General features: G+C 42.6%; 1 protein-coding gene across 2 annotated transcripts in view; it reads right to left on the bottom strand.

The window, feature by feature from the left end:
• Positions 1 to 11780: 11780 nt before the first annotated feature.
• The window catches only part of Uchl1 (ubiquitin C-terminal hydrolase L1), a 12894-nt gene continuing 688 nt past the window's right edge, over positions 11781 to 23986 (bottom strand). Inside the window, exons 3-9 of one of the 2 annotated variants that reach the window (XM_010625153.3) lie at positions 23833 to 23961; positions 21132 to 21282; positions 18357 to 18442; positions 18235 to 18282; positions 17467 to 17533; positions 16586 to 16644; positions 11781 to 12171 (exon numbers count right to left, since the gene is read on the bottom strand). In XM_010625153.3, the coding sequence (XP_010623455.1) occupies positions 12085 to 12171; positions 16586 to 16644; positions 17467 to 17533; positions 18235 to 18282; positions 18357 to 18442; positions 21132 to 21282; positions 23833 to 23961 (627 nt within the window). In that variant the 3' untranslated portion in view covers positions 11781 to 12084. Of the gene's footprint in view, positions 12172 to 14899; positions 14984 to 16585; positions 16645 to 17466; positions 17534 to 18234; positions 18283 to 18356; positions 18443 to 21131; positions 21283 to 23832; positions 23962 to 23986 lie in introns of those variants that run through there. The other variant, XM_010625154.2, reaches the window with a different exon arrangement.

Raw genomic sequence — 23986 nt, 5'->3', positions numbered from 1 at the left:
AGCCATAAGAAAGTTACTCAGAAAGAAGTAAAAGAGAAGGCAGATAAGGAAAACCCTGGGAGTAAGCAAGAAATTGAACTCCAATTCCTTTCAATTACCATTCATGTACTGGCAGGTGGTTCCACTGCCTGCCTTGCAAGCTCAAGGTCCTGAGTGTGATCCCCGGTACCAAAAAAAAGATTGTCATTCAAATTAGCATTCATGCATTCAAGAGGATGGAGTCCTTGTGACATAAACACCTGCTCTAGGCTTCATCTCCCAACACTGCTGCACTGGGGATTAAGTTTTCAGCCCGTGCTTCCTGGGAAACACACATTCAAATCACTGGGGGCCATCAGGGAATCACCTTGGGGAACTCTCACACCTGACTAGGGCCACTGCCACACACGGCAGCCAAGCCAGAAATCAGTCACAAGCCCTTCAGTTGTCCCTTCCATTCCCCCTCTGCCGTCACCCACAAGTCAGAGGTAGAGGACAGGCCCAAAGGGGTCCACCTTGCTAGATGGACACCATCACACCAATACCAGACCTTGCCCTGTGCGTCTAAAGGATTTTAATAGTCATGAAAACAGCCCCCAGAATGTTAGTAAAGTGGGAGAGGAAAAGTGTTGGAATTCTTAGTTAGTCCTTTCGTTTTATGGCCTTTTCACCAGGAAAAGGTCTTCCAGGAATATTTCTCCTTTCCCAAAACAATATTCCTTCTTCCCAGGCACACTTAAAATCCCTCACAATAAGAAAGCCTGCGAATATGGGTGAATTTAGGTACTGTAACATTGTGTGCACGAGTGTCTTCCAAAGGCCCATGTGTTAAAGGATTTATTCCCCAAACCATGGAGATTTGGGAGGAATTGTAAGCATTAGGGTGTGGGGCCTGAAGGGAGGAAGTTAGGTCACTGGGAGTGCGCCCTTGTTGGAAATATCAGGATCATACCCCTTCCTGTCTTCTCTTTGAGTCATCTTGGCCAGTATGAGGTGGACAAGCCGCCCCATCATGCTCTCCCACTGTGATGTACTTGCCACAGGCTCAAAAACACTAGGGCCAAGCAATCATATACTGAAACCCCCAAAATGTTATCCCAAACAAACTTCTGCTCTTTTTTATGTTTATTTACCTCTGATATTTATCAAATGACAAAACCTAGTTAAAAGATATTGTATTCAATCTTCCTCACAGTGTTATAGATGTTCCTTCAGGCACTTAAGGGTTAGGGAGAGACATCTCAGGATAACAGTCAGTATGACACATAGCCACATAGAGAAAGGATATTGATTATTCTTAACTAACATATTAAAATACAATACTAATTAAGTACTTAGGAATTAACACAACCAAGGAAGTAAAAGACCTCTACACAGAAAATTACATGTCCCAGCCTCCCAGAATGCTGGGATTACAGGTGTGTACTACCACGTCCAGGTTCAAAAATATTTTCTTGAATGCCCACTAAACACCAGGCACAATCTTTGACGCTGTGTTTGTCACTAAAGGTATGGAACATTCTACTTCCTATTGTCTAGCAAGGGATGAGCAGACTAAGGCACAGATCACTGGCCCTGTCCTTTGTGAATCACTAGACTCTGCCATTCGCGTACTACGGAGATGGACCTCCTTCCTGCCTGGCCTGAGCCCTGCTTGCACTGCCAGGGAAGCCACTGGGCTGTAAATAACTGGCAGGAAGCTCGGTGCTGCCAGCTCTCATTAGAGACTCAGATCCCAAGTCATCCCTGATGGAAAGGCAGGTGGGAGGTGGCCGCCTCTCTTGCCATACGGAGGTTCCACAGATAATAGTGCCTGTCCCTCTGCCAAAGCCCACCCACAACTTTGTGGCCAAGACGGAAGATCCCAGCCCGTGAGCATGGGCTGCCACCCTCCTGTCTGCACAGTGCCCCTCATTACACTCCTGTGTGCCGGCCCCATCCTCTGCACTTTCCAATCCACTGAAGCAACCTTTCTTCCCAGTGCGCTTGCACAGGGTCTCCCCTCACCTGGCTGCCACCTACTTTCCCTGACAGCCACCTACTTTCCCTGACAGCAGCTTCTCAATTCTGGCCTTGCCCCACAGCCCCCTGTGAGGCTCTGCCTGCCCCTTGGCTGCCTGTCCCTAAGTACACAGGTGGAGACTCCCCGAACCCCCAGCCAGGCAGTCATTCTTCCTGTCACCTCGTAGCCTTTCCTTGCTGGTCTCCCTGTAGAGGGCAGAGATTGGGCTCTGCCATTTCTATGCCCCAGAAACCAGAATCAGAAGTCCAGGCACAGAGAGTGGAAAATAAGAACCAGAAGGGCAGTCCCTTATCACAGCACCAGCTACAGTGGGCTCCCACCTGATGGGCTAAGCGGGGAGGGAGGTGAGAGAAGAGAGAGAGAGAGAGAGGAAAAAGCAGGAGGAGAAGGGGAGGTAAATGTAGGAATAACGTTATTGACCTCCTGGGTATTTCCTCTCCTGCTGTCTCTTTCCCCCACAGTCTATCGTATTTTCCACTCAGTAGTCATAGCATGAAGCAAAGATCCTATCATGAGGTCCTCTTGTTTTACATCTTACCATGGCTTTCCATAGGCCATCTCCCACAAAATAAAGCCAGTTTCTGGAATGACCTTCAGGATCCTACATGACCTGCCTCCGTCCCATAATCTCACTACTCTCACTGAGTTCAGGTTGGTAGTCCCACACCCAAACGCTTAGCATCAGAAGTATTTCAGATTTTCAGGGGTTTTTTTTTGGGGGGAGGAGTATTTGCATATATATAACAAGATAGCTTAGGGACAGAACTCAAGTCAAAATGCACATATGGCTGATATGCACTTAAATTGTGTGTGGGACAAAGTGGCATCCTGTGAACACTCCAAAACTTTAGACTTGAGAGCATTTCACTTCCATCACACCAGACAGCACACTTACAAGGTGTGGCTGAGAAGTAAGATGAATGTTTAAAATTTAAAAATTATTACAGTGAAGGACACATTACCTTTAACCCCAAAACACTCCCTTGCACTTTGAACACATTTATCTAATGATGCTTGATACACTCTGAAGCAGTTCTAGAAGTCTTCTTTCGTGAGGGTCTTTAATTGTACTGTTGTGGTTGTCTTGGTGTCCTGCATTGATTCAAAACATTTACCTCTCACGGACTTTGGGAAAGAGCTAGAAGTCCCTGTGCCGGACTCAGTAAATAAGGACAAGGGCACCGTTGTAATGTTTTACTAGCCTGCCCCTCCTCTGGATGGCACTTTTTACATCTTATAATGGCTTCCCATACGCCATCTCCCATAAAATAAAGCCAGCAACATCCACCATACATTTTGATCACACTTTGTAGAGAATCTCACAGAAAAAGTATTTCCAGAACTGCTTACAAAAATGGGATGTGTGTTCAAAGGAAGGAGGGGTATTTTGCGAGGGATTAAGGGCAATGTATCTTTTACTATAATGAGTTTTTAAAATTCAAACACTCCTCATCCTCCAGTATATATTGCTTGTAGATTTATCATTCACTTCCCGCCTGATCTACCACACAACCTCTCCCATGGAACTATTTGTTCAACCATCTCCCTCACAGTAGGCAGTTAGATTATTTCCTTGTTCACCATGATAACATTGTGAGGAACATCCCACTACATGAACTTTCATGTAGATCACATCGATCTTATACATTTATTCCTGAAACAGTTGCCATGGAAAAACAAGTCATATTTCACTGACATTGCTATTTGGGGGCCTCGTTGGTCATAACCTCTGAAATATGAGGGACTAGTGAGCTTCAAGTCTATTTAACTATTTTATTTCAAAAATAAAGAAGAAAGAAAGAGAGAGAGAGAGAAAGAGAGAAAGAAAGGGAATTGTCAGCTGGGCGTGGTGGCTCACGCCTGTAATCCTAGCTCTCAGGAGGCTGAGGCAGGAGGATCGCTGTGAGTTCGAGACCAGCCTGAGCTACATAGAGAGTTCCAGGTCAGTCTCAACTACATAGTGAGACCCTGTCTGAAAAAACCAAACAAAAACAAAAAGAAAGAAAGAAAGGGAATTGTCAGCCAACTAATTAATGTCAATGTTAAGACCAAATCCATTTCTCTTAATGGGAGCATCAAACCAGTTAATATGAAACTGCTTAAAAATAAAAATTAGCTTTTGTTTAACTGAAGCATTGAAGTAAATATTCTCTGAAGCCCTAACAATGCAATATGCAATTTTTCCACTATTTTCCAATATTAAGATGGGTTTGAAAGCAAGATTTTAGTAGATGATTATAAACATTCAATTATGTTTGGGGTAAAAATCTAACAACATCAGCAGAGAAAACATTCATTGATAACGAATGTGTGATTTTTGCCACTGCACATTTCTGTATTTATAGAATATAAAGAGAATGTGGCCAAAAGTATTAGTGGACCAACCAGAAATTCCTAATTCCTGGGCAGCTCTGCCCGATATCTACCAAGATCATTAACCCAAAATATTAGGTGAAATGAAAGTTCAGTGGTACAGCACTTGTGACTAAACCTATGTACCATCATACCTCTCTACCTTGCCTCAGAAAGGCAGTCATCAAAATGCTCCTGGCAATTCCAGTTGAGCCGGTTGAGGTACAAAATTGTTATTAGTTTTCCTATGCTGCCACCTACTGGATCAAATGAATATAACGCTGAGGAAATCATGTTCCTTTGAAGTGTGCTTGGATGTGAACAGAGGATTCAAATACAAGCCACTCGTGGATTTAAACATCAAATGCTGGACATTTAAAGGTTGCTTTAACTACTAGAGATACCTTAATTAACATAAATGAATCTATGAATCTCTGTTTTCAAAACACCTCTTCTGTCCTTAGAAAGTTATCCCCTTTAAGTTTAAATTACCTGAGGGCTAGCTCAGTGGATCCACCACCTGCCTTGCAAGCACAGGGACCTGAGTTTGATCCATGGTACCAAAAAAAAAGAAAAAAAAATCAGTCTCTTATTGTGCAATGCCCTGCCTTACCTTGGGACTCTGCCAGCAAGCAAGAAGGCCATCACCAGAGCTGACCGCTCAACCTCAGACTAGACTGTGAGCCAAAATATAATTTTTTAATTAAAATAAAAACTAGTAGCATTAAGACAGTAATTTCATTGATACTCTTCACACCAGAATGTGCCCCTCTCACATTAAAACAAAAACAAAAACAAAAACAAAACCCGATGCATTGGAAGACTGGGAGCTATGGTTTGGGATATAACTTTTAGGGATAGATTATTTTTATTTTTGCTCATCTGCTCATTTGTTTTAGAAGCAGGGCATTGGGCTAGAAATAAGGTGTGGTTTGACATTGGAGGAGGCAGAGGAGGGCATGCTGTATTTTGGGACTAACATTTCCCGCTGCCTTGACGAACTGGTGATACTGGTGATGACTGTCCTATCTGATGCCTTGTACCACTGGTGATACAAATGCATCTAGTCACTTTTAGCAGTCTTTATACTAATAAAATGTCCCCTGATGGAGGAGTCATGCATGAACCACTGGTGGTTCAAGACACCTGGCAGCGAGGCCTGAATCATGGCCCTGTCATGAACATGTTAAGGATGGAGAAAAACGGAAGAGGAACACAAAAATAGGTAGTAATAAAAAATTAAACAATAATGTTTACTATGCTCCAGGAACATCCCCAAGAACTTCACAAGCAGGGGCTTCTCACAAGCCTGTGAGACAAGCTCTGTCCTCGCTCTACAGATGAGGAAATGGAGGCTCAGGGAATTAAGGTGGCCAGAGAAGCCAGCAGCTACAGAGCAGGGCCAAAGGTACAGCATGAGATCTCAACCAGAGCGGGGAGCTGCCCAAAGGTGACACGGGGAAGGAGACATTAGTAAAACAAACCACAGCTGAGAAGAATCCCAGACAATGTGACAACTAAATGTGATATCCTATACGGGATCCTGCAAGAGAAAAGGAGCATTGAGTGGAAACTAAAGAAATGGGAATGAAATATAAACTTCAGTTAATAATACTGGTTAGTTATTAATTCTGACAAATGTATCTTAATAATGTATGTCAATTTTTAAGAGCCTGTCTGTTAGAAAACAAGTAACACTATGGAAACTATCTGACTGCGAAGAGTTAGGTGATAATTAACAGATAGACTGATTTTGAGTCAGTTTGACTTTGAGCTATGGATTGTGTACGTGACCAGGGAAACCATCAAGTGGCGTACAATGCCCACATCTAGTCAGTTTCGTGCATTGTCCCAACTATCTCCTCTGCTGAGACTTCTCTTTCTGTTTCATTCATGACGATTCAAATGCGCACACACACAGTCTTCATCCAAACCTTAGTCCCTCCCTCCTCCCTCCAAGTCACCCCCTTTTCAGAAAGGGTCTGGCCACGTTGCTCAGGCTGGCCCGGAATCCAGCCTTCCAGGGAGGTGGAACCAGGGGCATGTGCCACTGTACCTAGCTCTCAGTCCCCTTTAACAGTGTACATCACACTGAGGCAGGCTCAAGGCTACACACTAGCAAGCTCTGTGTGGTTATTCTCGCTCAATCCTCCTGGCCTTGTGGGACCTGTCATTCCCACCCGACAGCACTATTAAAGGGTTGAAGTCAAGTTTGATACCACATGGTCCAACACACCAGCAGTTCACCAGGGCCAAACCACGAAGTTCCTTAGTGCAGGCCAACCGGTAGAGAAATCAAACAGATGAACAAGTGAATGAACTGAAAATATAATCATGGCATTCAAGGAGGACAAAGAAACTATGCCAAATTCACTTGTAAGTCGTTATTTAGCATGGCAGAGTATGCAGGAAATTGAACATGTTCCGAATGTTGAGGCTTACTAGAATATGAAAATGATTATTTTAAGTTCTAAAGTAGCCCTATCTTGGAGCTCACTGAAAAACCTATTAGAATACAGAAGACTAAACTACTAAGTTGTACTCAATTCAGTTATAAGCTGAAAGTAAGCTAGACTTAACCAGCAGCAGCTCAGCTCAGGGAGAATTCTCGGTTCTAGGGGAAAGGATGCTTGGGCTTTTTAAAATTACAAAAATAATGCAGTGATTTGAGAAGGCTTAGAAAATGAGAGTACAAAGATAAATGCCCAAAATCGCAACACCCACAGAGAGGCACAGCCACATTTTTAAAAATAAAAACTCCCGTATACGGTGATACCTCAGCTGTCAGTCGGCTTAACACTCAAACTTTCCACTACTCGAACAGTAAAGTTCAGAAAAAAACTCAGTATCTGTAACTCTGCATGATACTCAGACCCAAACTCTTAACTTGAAAATCCTGTACAGGCTGAGAGTGAGTCACACGTCTCGTCTCACCTTGGCCACAAAGAGGTGACACCAGTCTGAACGCCACTTTCCCAAGACAACACATAGTGGTGGTGTGAGTGCATTCAAGCTTTCATTGCTATGTTTTTTGTTTTGCATAAAATATTGTAACCATGGCTCCAAAGAAAGTTAGTGATGACAGCAGTAAAACTAAGAGGAAAACTGAGAACCACGATAGAGTTCAAGAAATCATTACAAAATTTGCTAAAGCCTGGAAAAATGAATTTCTACGTGTAATTTGGGGGCCTCAGAACCTATTATTTGGTTTCCTATTATTTCTTATGGGAAAAATATGTTTAGTTCTCAAACTTTTTGGTGTGTGGATTTGGAATGAATTGAGCTTGACAACCAAGGTATCACTGCAACACATCATTGCAAAAGTTTAAAACTTTCTTCACTTTAAATTAGACTCAGAAATAATTAATTTTGTGACTTTTTAGCTCCAGTCTACTTGGGTGTGAACACCAGGAACATCACTTATTAACCAAGGGACCTGACAACTTGCAAACTTCACTGTACCTTAGTTTTCTGTCTGCAGTTTGGGAATTATGCAGCAGCATATGATGACCAAGGAGAACGGGTAGCACACTTAGAATGTAGTTAGCTCTCTGCTGTTGTAGTCCTCTTTATATTTTACAAAAATCTCACTAGTTTCCTCTTCTCTATTCATGTTTCAGTAGACCAATTACTGCAGTGAATAGATGTATAACCTCAAGACTCACTTAGCTACTTCGGTTATTAGTATAAAGAACAGATGCTTAGCATCAGATGACTGTGCTTGATGAACTCTAGAAAGTCACCTTCATTCCCAAGACTAGTACATTCCAGGGAATAATGGATTAAAGGGAAAGCTGATTGCACATAGATGTTGCACAAACCCCTGAAGAAGTTTCCCGAGTACACAGTCCCTTCACATGGAATCCAAAGTGGGCAGAATTATGTTGCACTGGATGGAAACTTCTACAGGCCAAGCCCTTCTGACACAGCTTCAGGATTTCTATTTTAACATGAAGAGGAGATGACAGAGGATAATTCCTTTGTCCAAAGATACTGAGGCAGAAAACAGAGATCACAAACAATTTTGATTCCCCCTAAGGCCTGTTATTTGACTCTCAACCCAGTATAAGTGCCATTGGGTAGTCAGTCCATAGTCTAAGTCCTTAGTGATTAATGATGAGAACTAGGGAGTGTTACCCTACCACTGTTTCTCCAGAGAAACAAATTTCTCTGTACCTCTCGGATTTCAGACTCCCACACATTCCCTACTGAGCCTTCCATGGTGTGGCATGTTAAGGCATACTAGTTTGAGATCATTTGAATAGATATGCTTTTCATGAAGTCTGAAGTCTTACAGCCACATTTAATCATGTAATTTGAACTTCTGAGGCCAGAAGAAATTCTTTTGCCAGCTTCTAGAAGCAGGAAGCCTTATTTCGCTTTCCCTAAGCCAACCTTCAAGTGACGGTGTAGAAATAATACCTTCAAGTTAGGATTTAAAATTCATCCCTCTAGCATCAACTCTAAGCAATCAGTATTACATGAATCACTGCGTAGTTTTTACATTAATAGCATAATAGATGTGAGCACTTTCTTCTGAATAATCAAGATATCTTTCACTTAAAAAAGTTGTAACCAGAAGAAAATGAATACATAATAAAGTATTACTCAGTTGTTAAAAAAATAATATCCTCTTATCTGCAACAATACAGATGGAACCGGAGATCATTATATGAAATAAGCCAGGAACACATTGGCTTCAAGACTCCAGCATTCACATCTCATCACCTGTGACGTGGGTAAAAGGCATGAGTCACAGTATATAATACTGGCCCTGCTGGGCTTCACTTTTGCTTTTTCGTGATCCTTCTCTATCCCCCTATTCCTCCCTTTGGGGATGGAAATGTCTACCTAGTATCACCTCTTGTGGGGAATATATAATAAGCTCTTTGAACTTTTTACAGCTAAGAGTTTGCCTTGAGTCTCATAGAAGACTTTGGACTTTGGCGTAATGCTGAAATTTGCAGCAACAAGATTAGTACATTTTTGGTTGTAGAGGTATAGTTGAATCATGGTAGGCAGAACAGTGACCTTGTGTTTATTTGGGGATTGAGTATGATTTAAGGAGATGTGTTCGAGTGTCAAGTTGACAAGAGGTGGAAAGTGACAGTGTAAGAAGACTGCCAACTTGATTGGCTCGAGAGCCACCTAGGAAATCAGTGCATGTGTCTGGGGGAGTCACGGAGGTGAGATCATGAGTATGCCGTCTGGTCCCTTGGCCTCTTCCTCACCAGTGCTGTTCCCGTTGTTTAACTGAACTGAGGTCAGCGGCTTTGCTCTACTGCCCTCTTCTGCTGCGGTGTTCCTGCCTTGGAGCCAGCCAGCTGCACACTAAAACCTTTGAAACCAGGAGCAAAACACACCCTTCCTCTCCTTTGAGTTGTGTGTCTGGTATATGGTCCCAGTACAAGAAAGTTGACCAATGCACAGAAGCTCAAGGATGTAAAAGAAAGCAAAGAACAAATGGGTGGAGTTGATAGCGAATCCTACGAAGGTTTGATAAAGAATTTATTATTCCTTAAAAACAACTGATTTGCAAAACAACTTTTGGAAAAGATTAATAGCATAAAACTGATCAATATTTTAAAAAGTTAAATTTTTGTAGGATATAAATCCATAGCTGAATATGTAATTCTTTCTCATTAAAATGGTTCATATGCAAGTATTTTTCAGAGTGAATAAAGCCAAACCTTACATTTCACTGTTATAAACTTCCCTCAAAATATTTACTTCTACATGTGAGTTATTTTGTTTTTTGTTATTGTTGTTGAGACAGGGCCTTGTTATGTAGTCCAGGCTGGCCTCAAATTTATGGTGAGCCTCCTGCCTCAGCCTCCCATGGGCCACCATGCCCAGCACTACATATCTTATTTGAAGAAATTATGTGAAAAAGAAAATCCAGTTTTTCTGTAAAAATAAAAAATGCTTGAATAAATATCATATATACATAAATACACACACACACACACATATATAACAAGCCAGGTACAGACAGACTTATATGTTCTTGCACATACTGCAGAAGTCAGGGAAAAAACTGATTTCATAGAAATCAAGAGCAGAATGATGCTAGGAGGAAAGGAAAGATGGGGTCAAAGTAAGGTTGAATAATGAGTATCCAAACACAACTGGGACAAGTAATATCTAGTGTTGCACAGCACTGTTAGGTAACCATAGTCTACAATATCATATTAATTATCATACTTTATAAAGAACTAGCAAAGAGTTCAAAGGTTCTGAACACAAAGAAATAACGAAGGTGAAAATACTAATTGTCCTGATTTGATTGTAACATACCACATACACGTCTCAAGTTATCACTGTTCTCATAAACGCACACTTTATGTTAGTAAAAATGTTAAAAAACTATTACCATAGAGTTGTCAGATCTAAAAACCGGGGCAGCTGAGACCCATGGATTACATATGGATTCCTGGCACCAAACAGAAGAGTGCTCTTTTTCCTCTGCTATTCTGAATGCGTGTAATTAGAAGGAACTGTTATATGCAAGCAACAATTGTTACGAACAAACGTCCTCATAATCTTTAACAGCAGCTTAAAAGCTACATATTAAAGTGTCACTGTTTATAAAGGTTTAATAAGAACACTAAAGACATTTGAATTTTTAGAAAGGAGTTCCTGAGAAACCAAAACCACCACCCCATAATGACTGGGTGCATCAAAGAAACACAGGAGCAGACTGAAACAGTTCCCAACGACCAAAGATGAAAGAATTTGGGCCAAAAATGTATTTCTTAATACTGATAAAAATGACTGAAAGGAAACAACTCTTCCTTGCAAAAGAATTCCAAGTAAATGGCACAGTCTTGCCCACAAGGAGGTACAGTCCAGGTACTGCCCCTTCAATATGAACTCTGCCTGGAAACTTCCTTCCAACCAGGAGACAAACCCCACTCAAGGGGCATCTTACAATGTAAGTAAAAAACAAGTCAAGTCGGAGAAAGTCATGTAGCCAGAAAGAGTCTCATGAGAGAGGACATTACATGTAAGGTGGTATTCCAGATAGAGTCCTGGAACTGAAAAAAGGACAAACAGTAATGGAGATACGAGTAAGCTATGGACTGTTGTTAATACCAGTGTCAGCTCATTAACTGTAGCTAATACACTAATATAAAATATTAATAAGGAAAACGGGGTGATGGGTTTATGGGAATTCTAGAATAGTATCTTCAATTTTTCTGTAAATCTAAAACTAACAGAACTTTTAAAAATTAGTCTCTGTAGGTATATATAAGAATGTAAGTGCACAGAACAAAGTCTGATGTAACAGCCAGTAACTGTATGATAATTTTCTTGTATTATATGAGTAGCTTAGATGGATGATATATATCCATATAATACTGCCAAGCTAATTTAAGATATTTTGGGGGAAGGTAAAAGAGAAAAAGAACCGGTTGAGGCTTATCATTTATCAGCAGAAAAGTTTTATTTCTTTTAAAGACAAACATCTAAGGGCTTAACTTACAGACACAAACCAAAGTAGTCGTGAAAGCGTTGATACTGAGGTATAAGACACATACATGGTGAGGAAATGCTTCTGGTCCAAAGCTCACTCCAGCTCGGCTTGCAGCAGCTGAGCTCTAGTGTTGGGTGTGGTGGAGGGAAGAGTGTGTCTGTAGACCCAAAGGAGACAGCTGCGTCTACACGCGTGGAAGCTTGCGGACTGCTTGGGCGGGTGTGGGGAGAACAGCCAGCCCCTTCCTTGGGGCCTAGGCTGCCTTGCAGAGGGCCACAGCAGAGAAGCGGACTTCTCCCTGTTCGCGCTCAGTGAACTCTCTGCAGACCTTGGCAGCATCCTAAAAAGGAGGGATTCATTAATACCCAAAGAGAAACAGCTCAAAGCAGACGTTTCAAAGGGAAAGCACTTCAAAGCCTATGCACGCTCAGAGTTTGCCCTGATCAACTCTAAATTCCTCATGAACCTTGAAATCCAGGAGGCTCAAGGCAAGAGTCAAAAAAACTGTACTATCTACCTAGAATGTACCAATAAATTCAATTTAAAAAAAGGGGGGGGACATTGGGAAACGACGTTATCTGCTACAGATAAGCTCTACCACTTCTGCCAAATGGCTCTGGGCTTCTCTTGCCTTGTACCTGGCTTTGCAAGAAAATGAAACTACTGACAACCCTTTTCTCGGGTGTAAACAAGACACAAAACTGATCTCTCTTCCACAAGGAGCATAAGAGAAAAGTTCTCCTAACTCAGAAATTCCTTGAGTAGTGTCAAATTTCTTTCACATATATTTTTATAAAATAGCCTTAAAGTTTACCTGATAAATTCCAGGCACAGGTAAGTGATGGATTCTTAAGAGAGTTATAGAATGATTCATGTTGCTACTTCTAGGGACCTAGATTACAGATTGGTAACAGAAAACTGATCTCGATGTATTTACCAAATTCTAGGCTTCAATGCTTTGGAATAATCCATATCACTCTGTTCAATCTGTAAAAAGTCCAGTGGGAAGACTATACTACAAACCATATCAAATCTAAGAACTTTTAAAATGAAAGAGAACACTGTGTGGTACAGAAGAATTAAGGGAATTTCAGTTCCTAAATCAGATTCAGTAGTGAGGTTAGCTCTTATAAAGCACCAACAAATCTTGGAGTTTTATTTCTCCATTGGAACTACACTTCAAAGCTGAAAGAGATTCAGATTGACATCTGTATTCTCTGTCAGAGTTTTAAATACATTACTATTCCAGACCTTCCTTCCCCAGATTATTAGGGTGCACCTTTAGAGAAGGAGACCCCTCCTCTTCCACAGACAACTCTGCTTCCTCTGTGCACAATGAGCAGTGACCTAGTTCACTCAAATTTAGGAAACTTGGGGTTAAGTTTATGTATTTTCTCACCAGTTTAACAATAAATTTAGTGTGTGGCTTAGACAATTCAAAGTGTCTTTAACCACGTAAGCCCAGTTTTACATAGTATAAGAAGTTTTTATTAAAATGATGGTTTAGATTCATTTAATTTTAAATGAGACTCCAATTAGAGAAATTAGTTTTTATTTCTTTAAACAAAGTTTACCTTCTCCACACCTCACGTGATTTTGGTATTCCATGTGGGCACATTTTTTGTGGTAGTAGTACAGGGTTAGATGGGTACTAACATGCACCTTCAATGCTTGTTTAAAGAGACCAGTCCTTACCGTGCCTGAGTCAACAATCAGAAGTTCTGCCTCTGTTCTCATTCTCTCCTGTGAGTAAAGTCTGCACCTCATACAAATTCTACCAGCCAGCTTCTCAGGGTGTACTTTTCATGTCACATTACTATTCCCACGTTCTTCTATATTCTCAGAATTGGCTTTAATTGATTTCATATGTACAACTAGAGAAAGTGACCTTCTCTCCTACAGGGGCACAATTGGTCCATCACAGCCTGAGGATAACAGGGCTATGATGTTCCAATTTTTGTTTTTTGAGACAGGGTCTTGCTATGTAGCCCAGGCCAGCCTCGAACCTGCAATCATTCTGACTCAGCTTCCCAGGTGCTAGGATTACAGGGTTGGCCCACCACAGTGGCTGGTTCTGCCATTTAATTCACTAACCCTGGACATTACTTAACTTCTCCGCCCGTTTCCTCATCAGTAAGATGAGGACAGTAAGTCTACTGCAGTACATGACTAGAAGGATCCAACAAAAGACAGAATTCACTTGAGGAGACAGCATCTAATCCAGGAGTCAGAAAACTGCAGCCTGTAATCCAGCTTGTTGCCTGTTTTGCTAACACAGCCACTGAGGAACACAGCCAGGTGCAAGACACTGCCTTCAGGCTGCTCGAGAGCAGTCACGGCAAAACTGAATGACTGCAACAAAGCCACAGGCCACACAAAGCCTGAAATACTTTGGCTCTTGAGAGCAGAGCTTTGTGCACCCTCAATGTGCACAATCCAGGGACTCAGAGCAGATTGGCTGTGATTACTACAGAGTATTCTATCATAATAGCACAGAACTCTGTATTTTATCATAAACAATTTTCCTTTACAACACCAAAGCAATTCTGAGAGACTCATTTTTAGGTTGAAGAAGGCTAGACCAGAATTCCAACTCTTGTCAGGGATCAAGGAGTTTCTGCAGTTACCTGCACCAGGACAGTCACACAGCGGTCCTCAATCTTATCAGAGATGTTTCGCTAACAGTGGACCATCTGGGAAGAAAAAACTAAATTCACCTAACACTCAAATCTGTAGTATACTACGTACAAGACTGACTCGAATCCAACAGCCGAAGAGGACTAAGGAAGGCTGTAGAGGATTAAGGAAGGCCCGGGGTGCTGTTACTTGAGTCTTTCTTGATGATGTAATGTGAGAGGAGAATAAAGGATGCCTTAATCCCCAAAGGAAGCAAACAATGGCTCTTAGGCCAATTTCTGACTATGGACTAAAGACAGCACACAAATAAGATTAGTCAGGGCTTCTTTGAAGGATCCTGTTTAAAACCACTAGCTCTAAAATGAGGTAGGTAGAATTTCTAAAATATTTTTAAGCCACAAGGGACTATCAACCCAGAAAATGGAGGCTGACAATACTTAATGGTGTCAGCACCTCAGAAAACGTGGGCTCAAGAGGCTCGGCGGTGGCTTTGAAAGAAGCATTCCCAAGCTTACCTGCAGCAGGGAGTCCTCTGAACTGGTGCCATGGTTCACTGGAAAAGGCATTCGCCCATCTGGAATAAAGAAGCCAGGCGTGTCAACTTCCCCTACCCATTTTCTGGCTATGACATCTGCCCATCCCAAAGCGGGGCCTTTGGATTCTTCTGAATGCCATTCCCACAAAGAGAAGACTGGTAAGGAAGCAATAGGCCAATGAGGTTCAAGTGCTCCTAGATATTAAATCTACAACTGAGGAGATCACAAAATCCCAGTGCACTACACTAACAGAGAGTACTATGATCCCGTCTTTTGGGAAGGATCACAGAGCTAAAAGTCAGATGCAATCTCTCAGGTACCAGAAAGGGAGAGGAAAGAAGGGCTCTTTGACTCCTGACTGTCCCCAACTCTCCTCTGCCCTTGTGAGTCCACAGGAAGCGTTGAGGCAACGGAGTTCCCAGTCTTTCTCCATGACTCATATTCCTTCTCATTGCCATAAGCCAGAAAAAAAATCACTACAATTTACACAGACAAGGTCATATTCAGGCACTGATCCTTCTGTTCTAAAGGTATTCTTTGTCTGAAAAGGACGACACTAGGGGACGGAGAAAGGGAGGAGGGAAGAGAAAAGTCTGAGCACTGATGCCTTCGCTTGGTGCTGCTCTGACGGGTCCTCCTCACTGGGTTGGGTCTAAAGCCATTCATGTGGTATTGTCAGGTACCTGAGAGGGGCGCTCTGGGTATGATGAAGAGTTCAGTGCCCACTGAGCACGTCATTTTACCTTCTTAAACAATGATGTACCAAGTGCCATAAAGGCAGGCATCAATCCTGTAAGAGAAACTAAATCCGAAAGAGTGCATACAACTGTACTGGAGTCCAAAAATGGAGCAATACATACCCAGTTCATAGAGGTGGCCATCCACATTGTTAAACAGAATAAAATGAAAATTCACTTTGTCATCTACCTGAAGAGTCAATTTGAAAAAAAAAAAACAACAAACATTAGAGAAGATGGTCTCATTAAAAGTAAGTTCACAATTCAAGTGGAATACCTATTTTTAAAAAATTATTGTAGCTGATATTTTCTACATACAAAGCTGGAATCTAAGCTCATTAGGTAGAAGATCTGGAACTTTCTTGGCAGCTCTGAGGGAGTGACTATTCAGTGCTTTTCCAGAGGAACAAACGCAGGCTTAGGGAGGGTAAGCGTTTCACTCAAGGCCAGGGCAACCCGCGGCGGGCCAACTGTGGTTATAAAGGTGTTGGCCTCTGACTTGAGTTTAGCAGGTGACATGGAGTCTCTGTTCACATTTATGGCATATTTAACCTGCCAGAACTGACCAGTCTTACTAGTGTATCTTACTCTCCCCATCAGCCCCCAGCAAGAGCTCAACCAGGAGAGAAGTTACCTACTATCACAGGTCTTTTTGGTCTACTACCGATTTGAATTACACAAAACTATTTCAACTGCCAATCTAATTTCTGAAGAGTCATTTTGAGGAACAGATCTAGTCAAAGCATTATTTGAGTAGATTCTGGCATTCAGTGGCTCAAGTGGATAACATTTACCATTCATTATGTTCCAATAAAGGCTCCTGGCAAACGTTTCCCAAGCTTACCTGCAGCAGGGAGTCCTCTGAACTGGTGCCATGGTTCACTGGAAAAGGCATTCGCCCATCTGGAATAAAGAAGCCAGGCGTGTCAACTTCCCCTACCCATTTTCTGGCTATGACATCTGCCCATCCCAAAGCGGGGCCTTTGGATTCTTCTGAATGCCATTCCCACAAAGAGAAGACTGGTAAGGAAGCAATAGGCCAATGAGGTTCAAGTGCTCCTAGATATTAAATCTACAACTGAGGAGATCACAAAATCCCAGTGCACTACACTAACAGAGAGTACTATGATCCCGTCTTTTGGGAAGGATCACAGAGCTAAAAGTCAGATGCAATCTCTCAGGTACCAGAAAGGGAGAGGAAAGAAGGGCTCTTTGACTCCTGACTGTCCCCAACTCTCCTCTGCCCTTGTGAGTCCACAGGAAGCGTTGAGGCAACGGAGTTCCCAGTCTTTCTCCATGACTCATATTCCTTCTCATTGCCATAAGCCAGAAAAAAAATCACTACAATTTACACAGACAAGGTCATATTCAGGCACTGATCCTTCTGTTCTAAAGGTATTCTTTGTCTGAAAAGGACAACACTAGGGGACGGAGAAAGGGAGGAGGGAAGAGAAAAGTCTGAGCACTGATGCCTTCGCTTGGTGCTGCTCTGACGGGTCCTCCTCACTGGGTTGGGTCTAAAGCCATTCATGTGGTATTGTCAGGTACCTGAGAGGGGCGCTCTGGGTATGATGAAGAGTTCAGTGCCCACTGAGCACGTCATTTTACCTTCTTAAACAATGATGTACCAAGTGCCATAAAGGCAGGCATCAATCCTGTAAGAGAAACTAAATCCGAAAGAGTGCATACAACTGTACTGGAGTCCAAAAATGGAGCAATACATACCCAGTTCATAGAGGTGGCCATCCACATTGTTAAACAGAATAAAATGAAAATTCACTTTGTCATCTACCTGAAGAGTCAATTTGAAAAAAAAAAAACAACAAACATTAGAGAAGATGGTCTCATTAAAAGTAAGTTCACAATTCAAGTGGAATACCTATTTTTAAAAAATTATTGTAGCTGATATTTTCTACATACAAAGCTGGAATCTAAGCTCATTAGGTAGAAGATCTGGAACTTTCTTGGCAGCTCTGAGGGAGTGACTATTCAGTGCTTTTCCAGAGGAACAAACGCAGGCTTAGGGAGGGTAAGCGTTTCACTCAAGGCCAGGGCAACCCGCGGCGGGCCAACTGTGGTTATAAAGGTGTTGGCCTCTGACTTGAGTTTAGCAGGTGACATGGAGTCTCTGTTCACATTTATGGCATATTTAACCTGCCAGAACTGACCAGTCTTACTAGTGTATCTTACTCTCCCCATCAGCCCCCAGCAAGAGCTCAACCAGGAGAGAAGTTACCTACTATCACAGGTCTTTTTGGTCTACTACCGATTTGAATTACACAAAACTATTTCAACTGCCAATCTAATTTCTGAAGAGTCATTTTGAGGAACAGATCTAGTCAAAGCATTATTTGAGTAGATTCTGGCATTCAGTGGCTCAAGTGGATAACATTTACCATTCATTATGTTCCAATAAAGGCTCCTGGCAAACGTCTTAGGCAAGAGCATGAGCGACATCCGAGCTGCCCAGCTCGTGCTCAGCTGTGTACTTACCCGACACTGGCCCTCCTGGGCCACAGCATCGTGGGCTGCCTGGATGGCCTGTGGGAGAGAGAAAGGAATTAGCCCGAAACTCTACAAAATGAGCTCAACACGCTGCTCGCCACGTTCTCTACCTCATTCTTTTCAAAGCACTTTGCTCTGTCTTCAGGGGACATCTTCTCTGTTTCAGAAAGAAACTGTTTCAGGACGGATCCATCCTCTTTAAAAAGAAAATGCACCTATTAGTATAGAAACAATGCAAATGGGCACCTTTTTATTATCACCTTAAGCCTTTGCACAGCCGGTCACGCTAAAGAATCTGAATCTTTCATACAGCCTCCGGGGAAACAGAAGAGCAATCCCTTCTCCTCCAGCCTTTTTCCAACCGCTCTGTGCTACTGCATGCCAGCTAGACAGGTTCCTCATTCCCCAGGGTTCCTCACTCCTCACCTCAGGTCACTCCAACCTTGGTCCCTTCCCTCCCACCTCCATGGCTCTTAAATTCCTCATCTCTTTCTAACAGCGTTCATCCATTTGGAACATGTATTTGTAGAGATTTTAGTGCCAGAAAGGCAAGGGCTGCCTTGACCACTGCTGTGTCCACAGCACTTAATGAATCTATTCCAACATTCTCATTATAGTTCTCCAACCAAGATTTTTATTTCAGAGTAGAAAAATCAACCTTAATAATTCAGTTATCCAGACAGACATTAACGTAAAGATCTTAGGTAGAAACATGAAGACCCACACGGTCTGGCTAAGAGACAACTGACTGGCTAACTCTAGGTATAAACAACAGTACATTATTGCTCAGTGTGGAAAAGTCCAGGAGACACTCATCACACAGCTATACCAACAACAATTATTTCAAAAAACCTCCATTTCAACTTTCAGTTCTAAATTTAACAAACTTGTTAGGTGGGGACCACTTCAAAATCCGGAGGGGCTGAGGATGTAGCTCAGTGGTGAAATCCTAGGTCCAGTGCCCACACAAAAACAAAAATCTGGAAGGGATAGGAATCCTCTTAAATCAGAGGAGGACTCTGAGTCAAACTGAGTCTGACATCAGCACTAGCATGGCTACAGAATTACCGTATCATCTGATCTCAGAAACACTGGACTCTAGATTAAATGAGACTTTACAGAGGAAATAGAAAGGATCAGGCTACAATTTTTTTTATATAATTCAAGCAAGTCAATATTTGAAAAAGCAAATTCCAGAAGGTCAGGACGTTAATGGCCAGACAAGCTATCTTCATTTCAAAAATACACCTAGAGTCTTGGCTGTACTTCCCTTATTCAAAATAAGTAAGTAAAATGTATATATATTATACATGCTGGAGATGTAACCGTGATAGGGAAGCACTCTACCACTAAGCTAAATCCTCCACTCCAACACCATCCCCACATTTTTAAACAGGGTCTCCTGTTTCCCAGGCTGACACTGACCTCTCAGATTCAAGTGCTGCTCCTGCCTCAGCCTCCTAAGTATCTGGGACTACACAAATGAGCCATGATGCCCAGCTCTATCTCTGACCTTGCTACAGGCAACGGTGTAAATCATTACTTGAAGTTATTCAATTCTCAGCCTCTCCCAGCCATTGCCTACAAACATCAGGAATTTAGACTCGTAAGTATATACTTATAAATAGTGTTAATGGAACACAGCCACCTTCATAAGTTTTTAACTTATCCATGGCGGTTTTGAGTACAAAGATAAAGATTACGTGGTCCTCTAAGACTAAAAAATTTATTCTCTGGCCTTTTAAGAAAGTCTGCTGACTCAGCCTAAATAACACACAAAGGCCTTGCTACTTTAACGTATTTATTCCTGTTCATTATGCCTTTGCCAATTTTAAGGGCTCAGACTCGTCTCTCTTCTCTACAGCATTCACTACAGGAGGGCCAAAGTTCTTGACCTGACTTTGTACAGCTGCATCTTAAAGTTCCAGCCTGCTGCTTTGCCTCCCTGTAGGAACTCCCTACTATCTGTCCTAAGCAGATCTGTTCCTCCCCTTGCCTACAAGACACAGAACCATTGAAGACAAGAGCTAGTTGGGTGTGGTGGTACATGCTTGTAATCCCAACTACCCAGAAAGCTGAGGCAAGAAGGTCTAAAGTTTGAGGCCAGCCTGGAAATTTAGCAAGACCTTGTCTCAAAATAAAAAAAGAGGGGCTTTGCTCGCAATGCAGATTAGTAGTAGAGAGCCCCAGGGTTCAATGCCACAAAAAGCTAAGTCTCAAATATTTTCTGGCTTAATGACACCTCTCATTTTCCAGAACTGATGAGACCTGAATAGACTCCTGTGAGAACCACTATACAAATCGGCCCTCAAATGCTCTTTTCTCCTTCCCCTCCGCCCCGAGAAGCTGAGGAAATAGGAGAGCGGGTGTGAAGAGACAGCTCAGCACTTGACCCTCTACTCTGGCTGGAAAGAGCCCAACCATGCTTCTTGGAAGATGAGTTTTCTCCCCTCAAAACAAAGAAAACAGTAAGAATTCACTCACAGATTGTATCTGGATAAGTAGTAGCATGACTAAGCAGGTTTCACATTTTTCGAAACAAGCTCTCTTTATATAGCTCAGGCTGGCCTCAACCTTGTGATCATTCTGCCTCAGTCTCCCTAGTGCTAGGATTACAAGTATGTGCCACTATATCCAAATTTAAAAAAAAAAAAAAAGTAAGGTAATGATTTTGTTGAACAGACCTAAGTTTCTCGGATGAAGTTAGTTCACTGTGTTTTCATAGGATTTGTTCTTTTTTTTTTTTGCAGAACCAGAGATCGAAATCAGGACCTTGCATTTGCAAGGCAGGCACAGCATCACTGAGCAAAATCACTGGCTTCACTGTGCTTTCTGAACTCCCTAAGTTTCCACAGAGCGGAACCAACCTCAAAAGCCACACATACCAAATTCCAGTTTGTCTCGATTATTGGCCACTGCGTGGATCAGTCCGATGGTACCACAAGAGTTCCTGATGGTCTGCTTCATGAAATACACTTTGGGACTCACTTCTTGTCCTTTCAGTTCTTCAATCTGTTTTTTCCTGAAGTTCTCATGCTGTGAATGGAAAAAAACAAGTCTGACAGTTTCAAACGCAAAGGTCAGAAGGCAGCACAGTGAGTCGCTCCGCCTAAATGGAAAGCCACATGGATGTGTGACCGCAGCCTTGGGTCATTCCAGATGCTGAACTAAGACAGTGGCCTGTCTGCCTCCCAACCATGACGGCCAGCAGGGCTCTGAGAGGCCCTCAGACTCCACCCTGATGCTGCAGTACAGTTCTTGCCTTGGATGCTGCCCAAGGCTGTGTCTAGACACCACTGCAATCTTCCCGCAGGATGGACGGCACCATGAAGTTAGAAAAGAGATCCATTCTTTATCTTCTCCCGTGAACACTACTGACTATATTTCAAAGACATCCTAATCAGGTTTTGATCAATTTAATGCCCAATATCACCAGCTGGTTTATATTTCACTATTTTTTTAATGCTCTATTTTCTGCCCAAGTAGACTTCTCTTCAAATATGAAAACAAGCTTGAACTGATAAAAGGGGCAAGTGGAAGAAATAAACTATTTCCTCTCCACCCCCTTTTTAGGAAAGACAATTGGCCTAGGGTGTCAGGAGATATATTTTACAAAACTTCTTACCCTACAAGGAAGATGTGACATTAGTTTGTCCTTGCCAGCTATACAGTTTAACCTGAGGTATCAGCCATCTGGGGAGAAGATCCTTTGTTAACTTCTTGTCCAGTGATTCTGTGGCCCTGACCTTTCACTAATGAACTTAAAGATCTGGGAAGTTTTGGGTTTGGTTAAAAGCAGATGCTAATGCTACAGAAACGCCAACTTCCCGTAACAAAATTCAGACAGAACATCGAAAGCTCCGTTCCAAATTCTAGTAGCCTTGAATTACTTTACATGGGAATGAAGTCTGAGCTTGCTCTGTGGCAAAAGCAGAAGAGTAAGATCTCCTGTCCCACCGACCAACTTAAGCAGGAAGTTCTCCTTTCCTGTCTAATAGACCCTTGAATTGCTGCTGACTGTTGAGTTTTCACCTTTCTAGATAAAATTTCACAATTCTTTTTTTAGGACTGTTTGAGCTCTTAGAGACATTTCTGAAAATATTTTGCCAATGATTAAAATGAATGGTTTCAGAAGAGATTCACTTAGGATTTCATAGTATGTTCCCAGTCAAAATGAGATGCTTTCTAAAGTAGCATTGCCTTGTTCATAAAGTCAGCCTACATACTTTCAAAATTTGCTTCAGTGTTTTTCCCAGTAGGCATTCAGTCTGGCAGAATAGGTGCTCAATAAATTGGACAGGCTGAACTGCAGCCAAGGTTAAATCATAAGCCATTCACACTAGAATGTTCTCTGAAAAGATGCATGTGAGCCAACAAAAGGAGATCAGTGACCTTTTAAAGGCAAACCTGCTACACCACTGCCTCCCAAAGGCCTTGCCTAAGTGCTGCTCAAAACCTCCAAGTCATCATGGTTCCTTTAATGAAAATCCTCGGCAAGATGCTCAGGTGGAAGACAGGAGACTGATGCTGACTTGCAGTGATTTGTAACTTCAAGTAAAGGCTTTGGAAATAAACACACCAGTGGAATTTCTAAACAGCTGTAAGCTTTTAACCTACAATTCCTAACCCATCTAGTAGGAGGAAAGCCATTCACCTTGGTTTAGGCCGAGGATGCTTCTAGAACACCTACAGTAGGATGCTGCTCAGTTAACCTCACAGTGTTTGCAGTGATACCCAAAATGCTAATGCCCCAAGTTTTGCTAAAGCCAGTTCCAACCACGCCCAGGTCACAGCAGTGGAAGACAGACGTCATGCTAATTACCAGGAGCCACACACAAGGCAACAGAACACCCAGCCATGTGTTTCATATCTGATGCTCAGTCTTGAGTTACACACGCCCTTGTCCAGCTGGTTGTAAGAGTAAGAACACCTGAAGAAAATGAGAATGCATCTCCAAAAGCTAAGAACAAGCTATTTCACCTAGAGACATGATCAAGAGGCAAGAATATAAAGAAAGAGATGGTAGGAGCATCTTGAAACCAGCATAAATGATTCAGCTTTAAAAGCCACATTCAATACAGTGCTTGTTGGAGGGGGGGGGGGGGAAGTGGGGGGGATCCTCTAAGTCCAAAAGGATCCCTTGCCGTGGAGGTAAATTAAACAACCTCTCCGCTCCTTGTAATTGAGGCAAGCCCAACCCCCTCAGTTGTTTTCTAGGTAGGTGAATATCTGAGAGCCAGACCATGAGCTGACAGCTTACAGCTCTAAAGGAAAAAACACCAGCCACTCCCCAAAGCAGAAAGCTCCAGAAAGCCTCAATTCAAAGGAACTTACAAATAGGGTGGATTGTTTTCCTGAATGACTGGGATGATAGGACTGAGATAACCAGGCTCTAATACAAGGTAACTGTGGATGGATAGGCGAAGAGGAGCCCAAGGGTTAGGTAACCATGAAAGTGAAGGCAAGTCCCTCGCTGGCAGGTGCGGCCCTCACTGCCCCATAGGAGCGGGCCGGTGAGCCAGTCACCCGAGTTTGGAAGCACTGTGTCTGTTCAGAGACCTCTTTATTCAAGCCCCCACTCCCTACCTGGGCGGTGAGGGGAAAGAGCAGCAGCAGCGCGCAGGCAGGCGCTGGCACCGAGCCCAGAGCCTCGTCCTCCAGCCCTAGTACGTCGGCGAAGCGCCACTGGCCGGCCACCCCCAACCGCGACAGCACCTGCGAAGACAAGGAGACCAGACAC

The sequence above is a fragment of the Fukomys damarensis genome, unplaced genomic scaffold (assembly GCF_012274545.1).
Source record: "Fukomys damarensis isolate Sample0158 unplaced genomic scaffold, DMR_v1.0_HiC HiC_scaffold_35, whole genome shotgun sequence".
NCBI lineage: Eukaryota > Metazoa > Chordata > Mammalia > Rodentia > Bathyergidae > Fukomys > Fukomys damarensis.
Note: the sequence above shows the minus strand (reverse complement) of the source record. Positions and strands in the feature narration are given on the sequence as shown.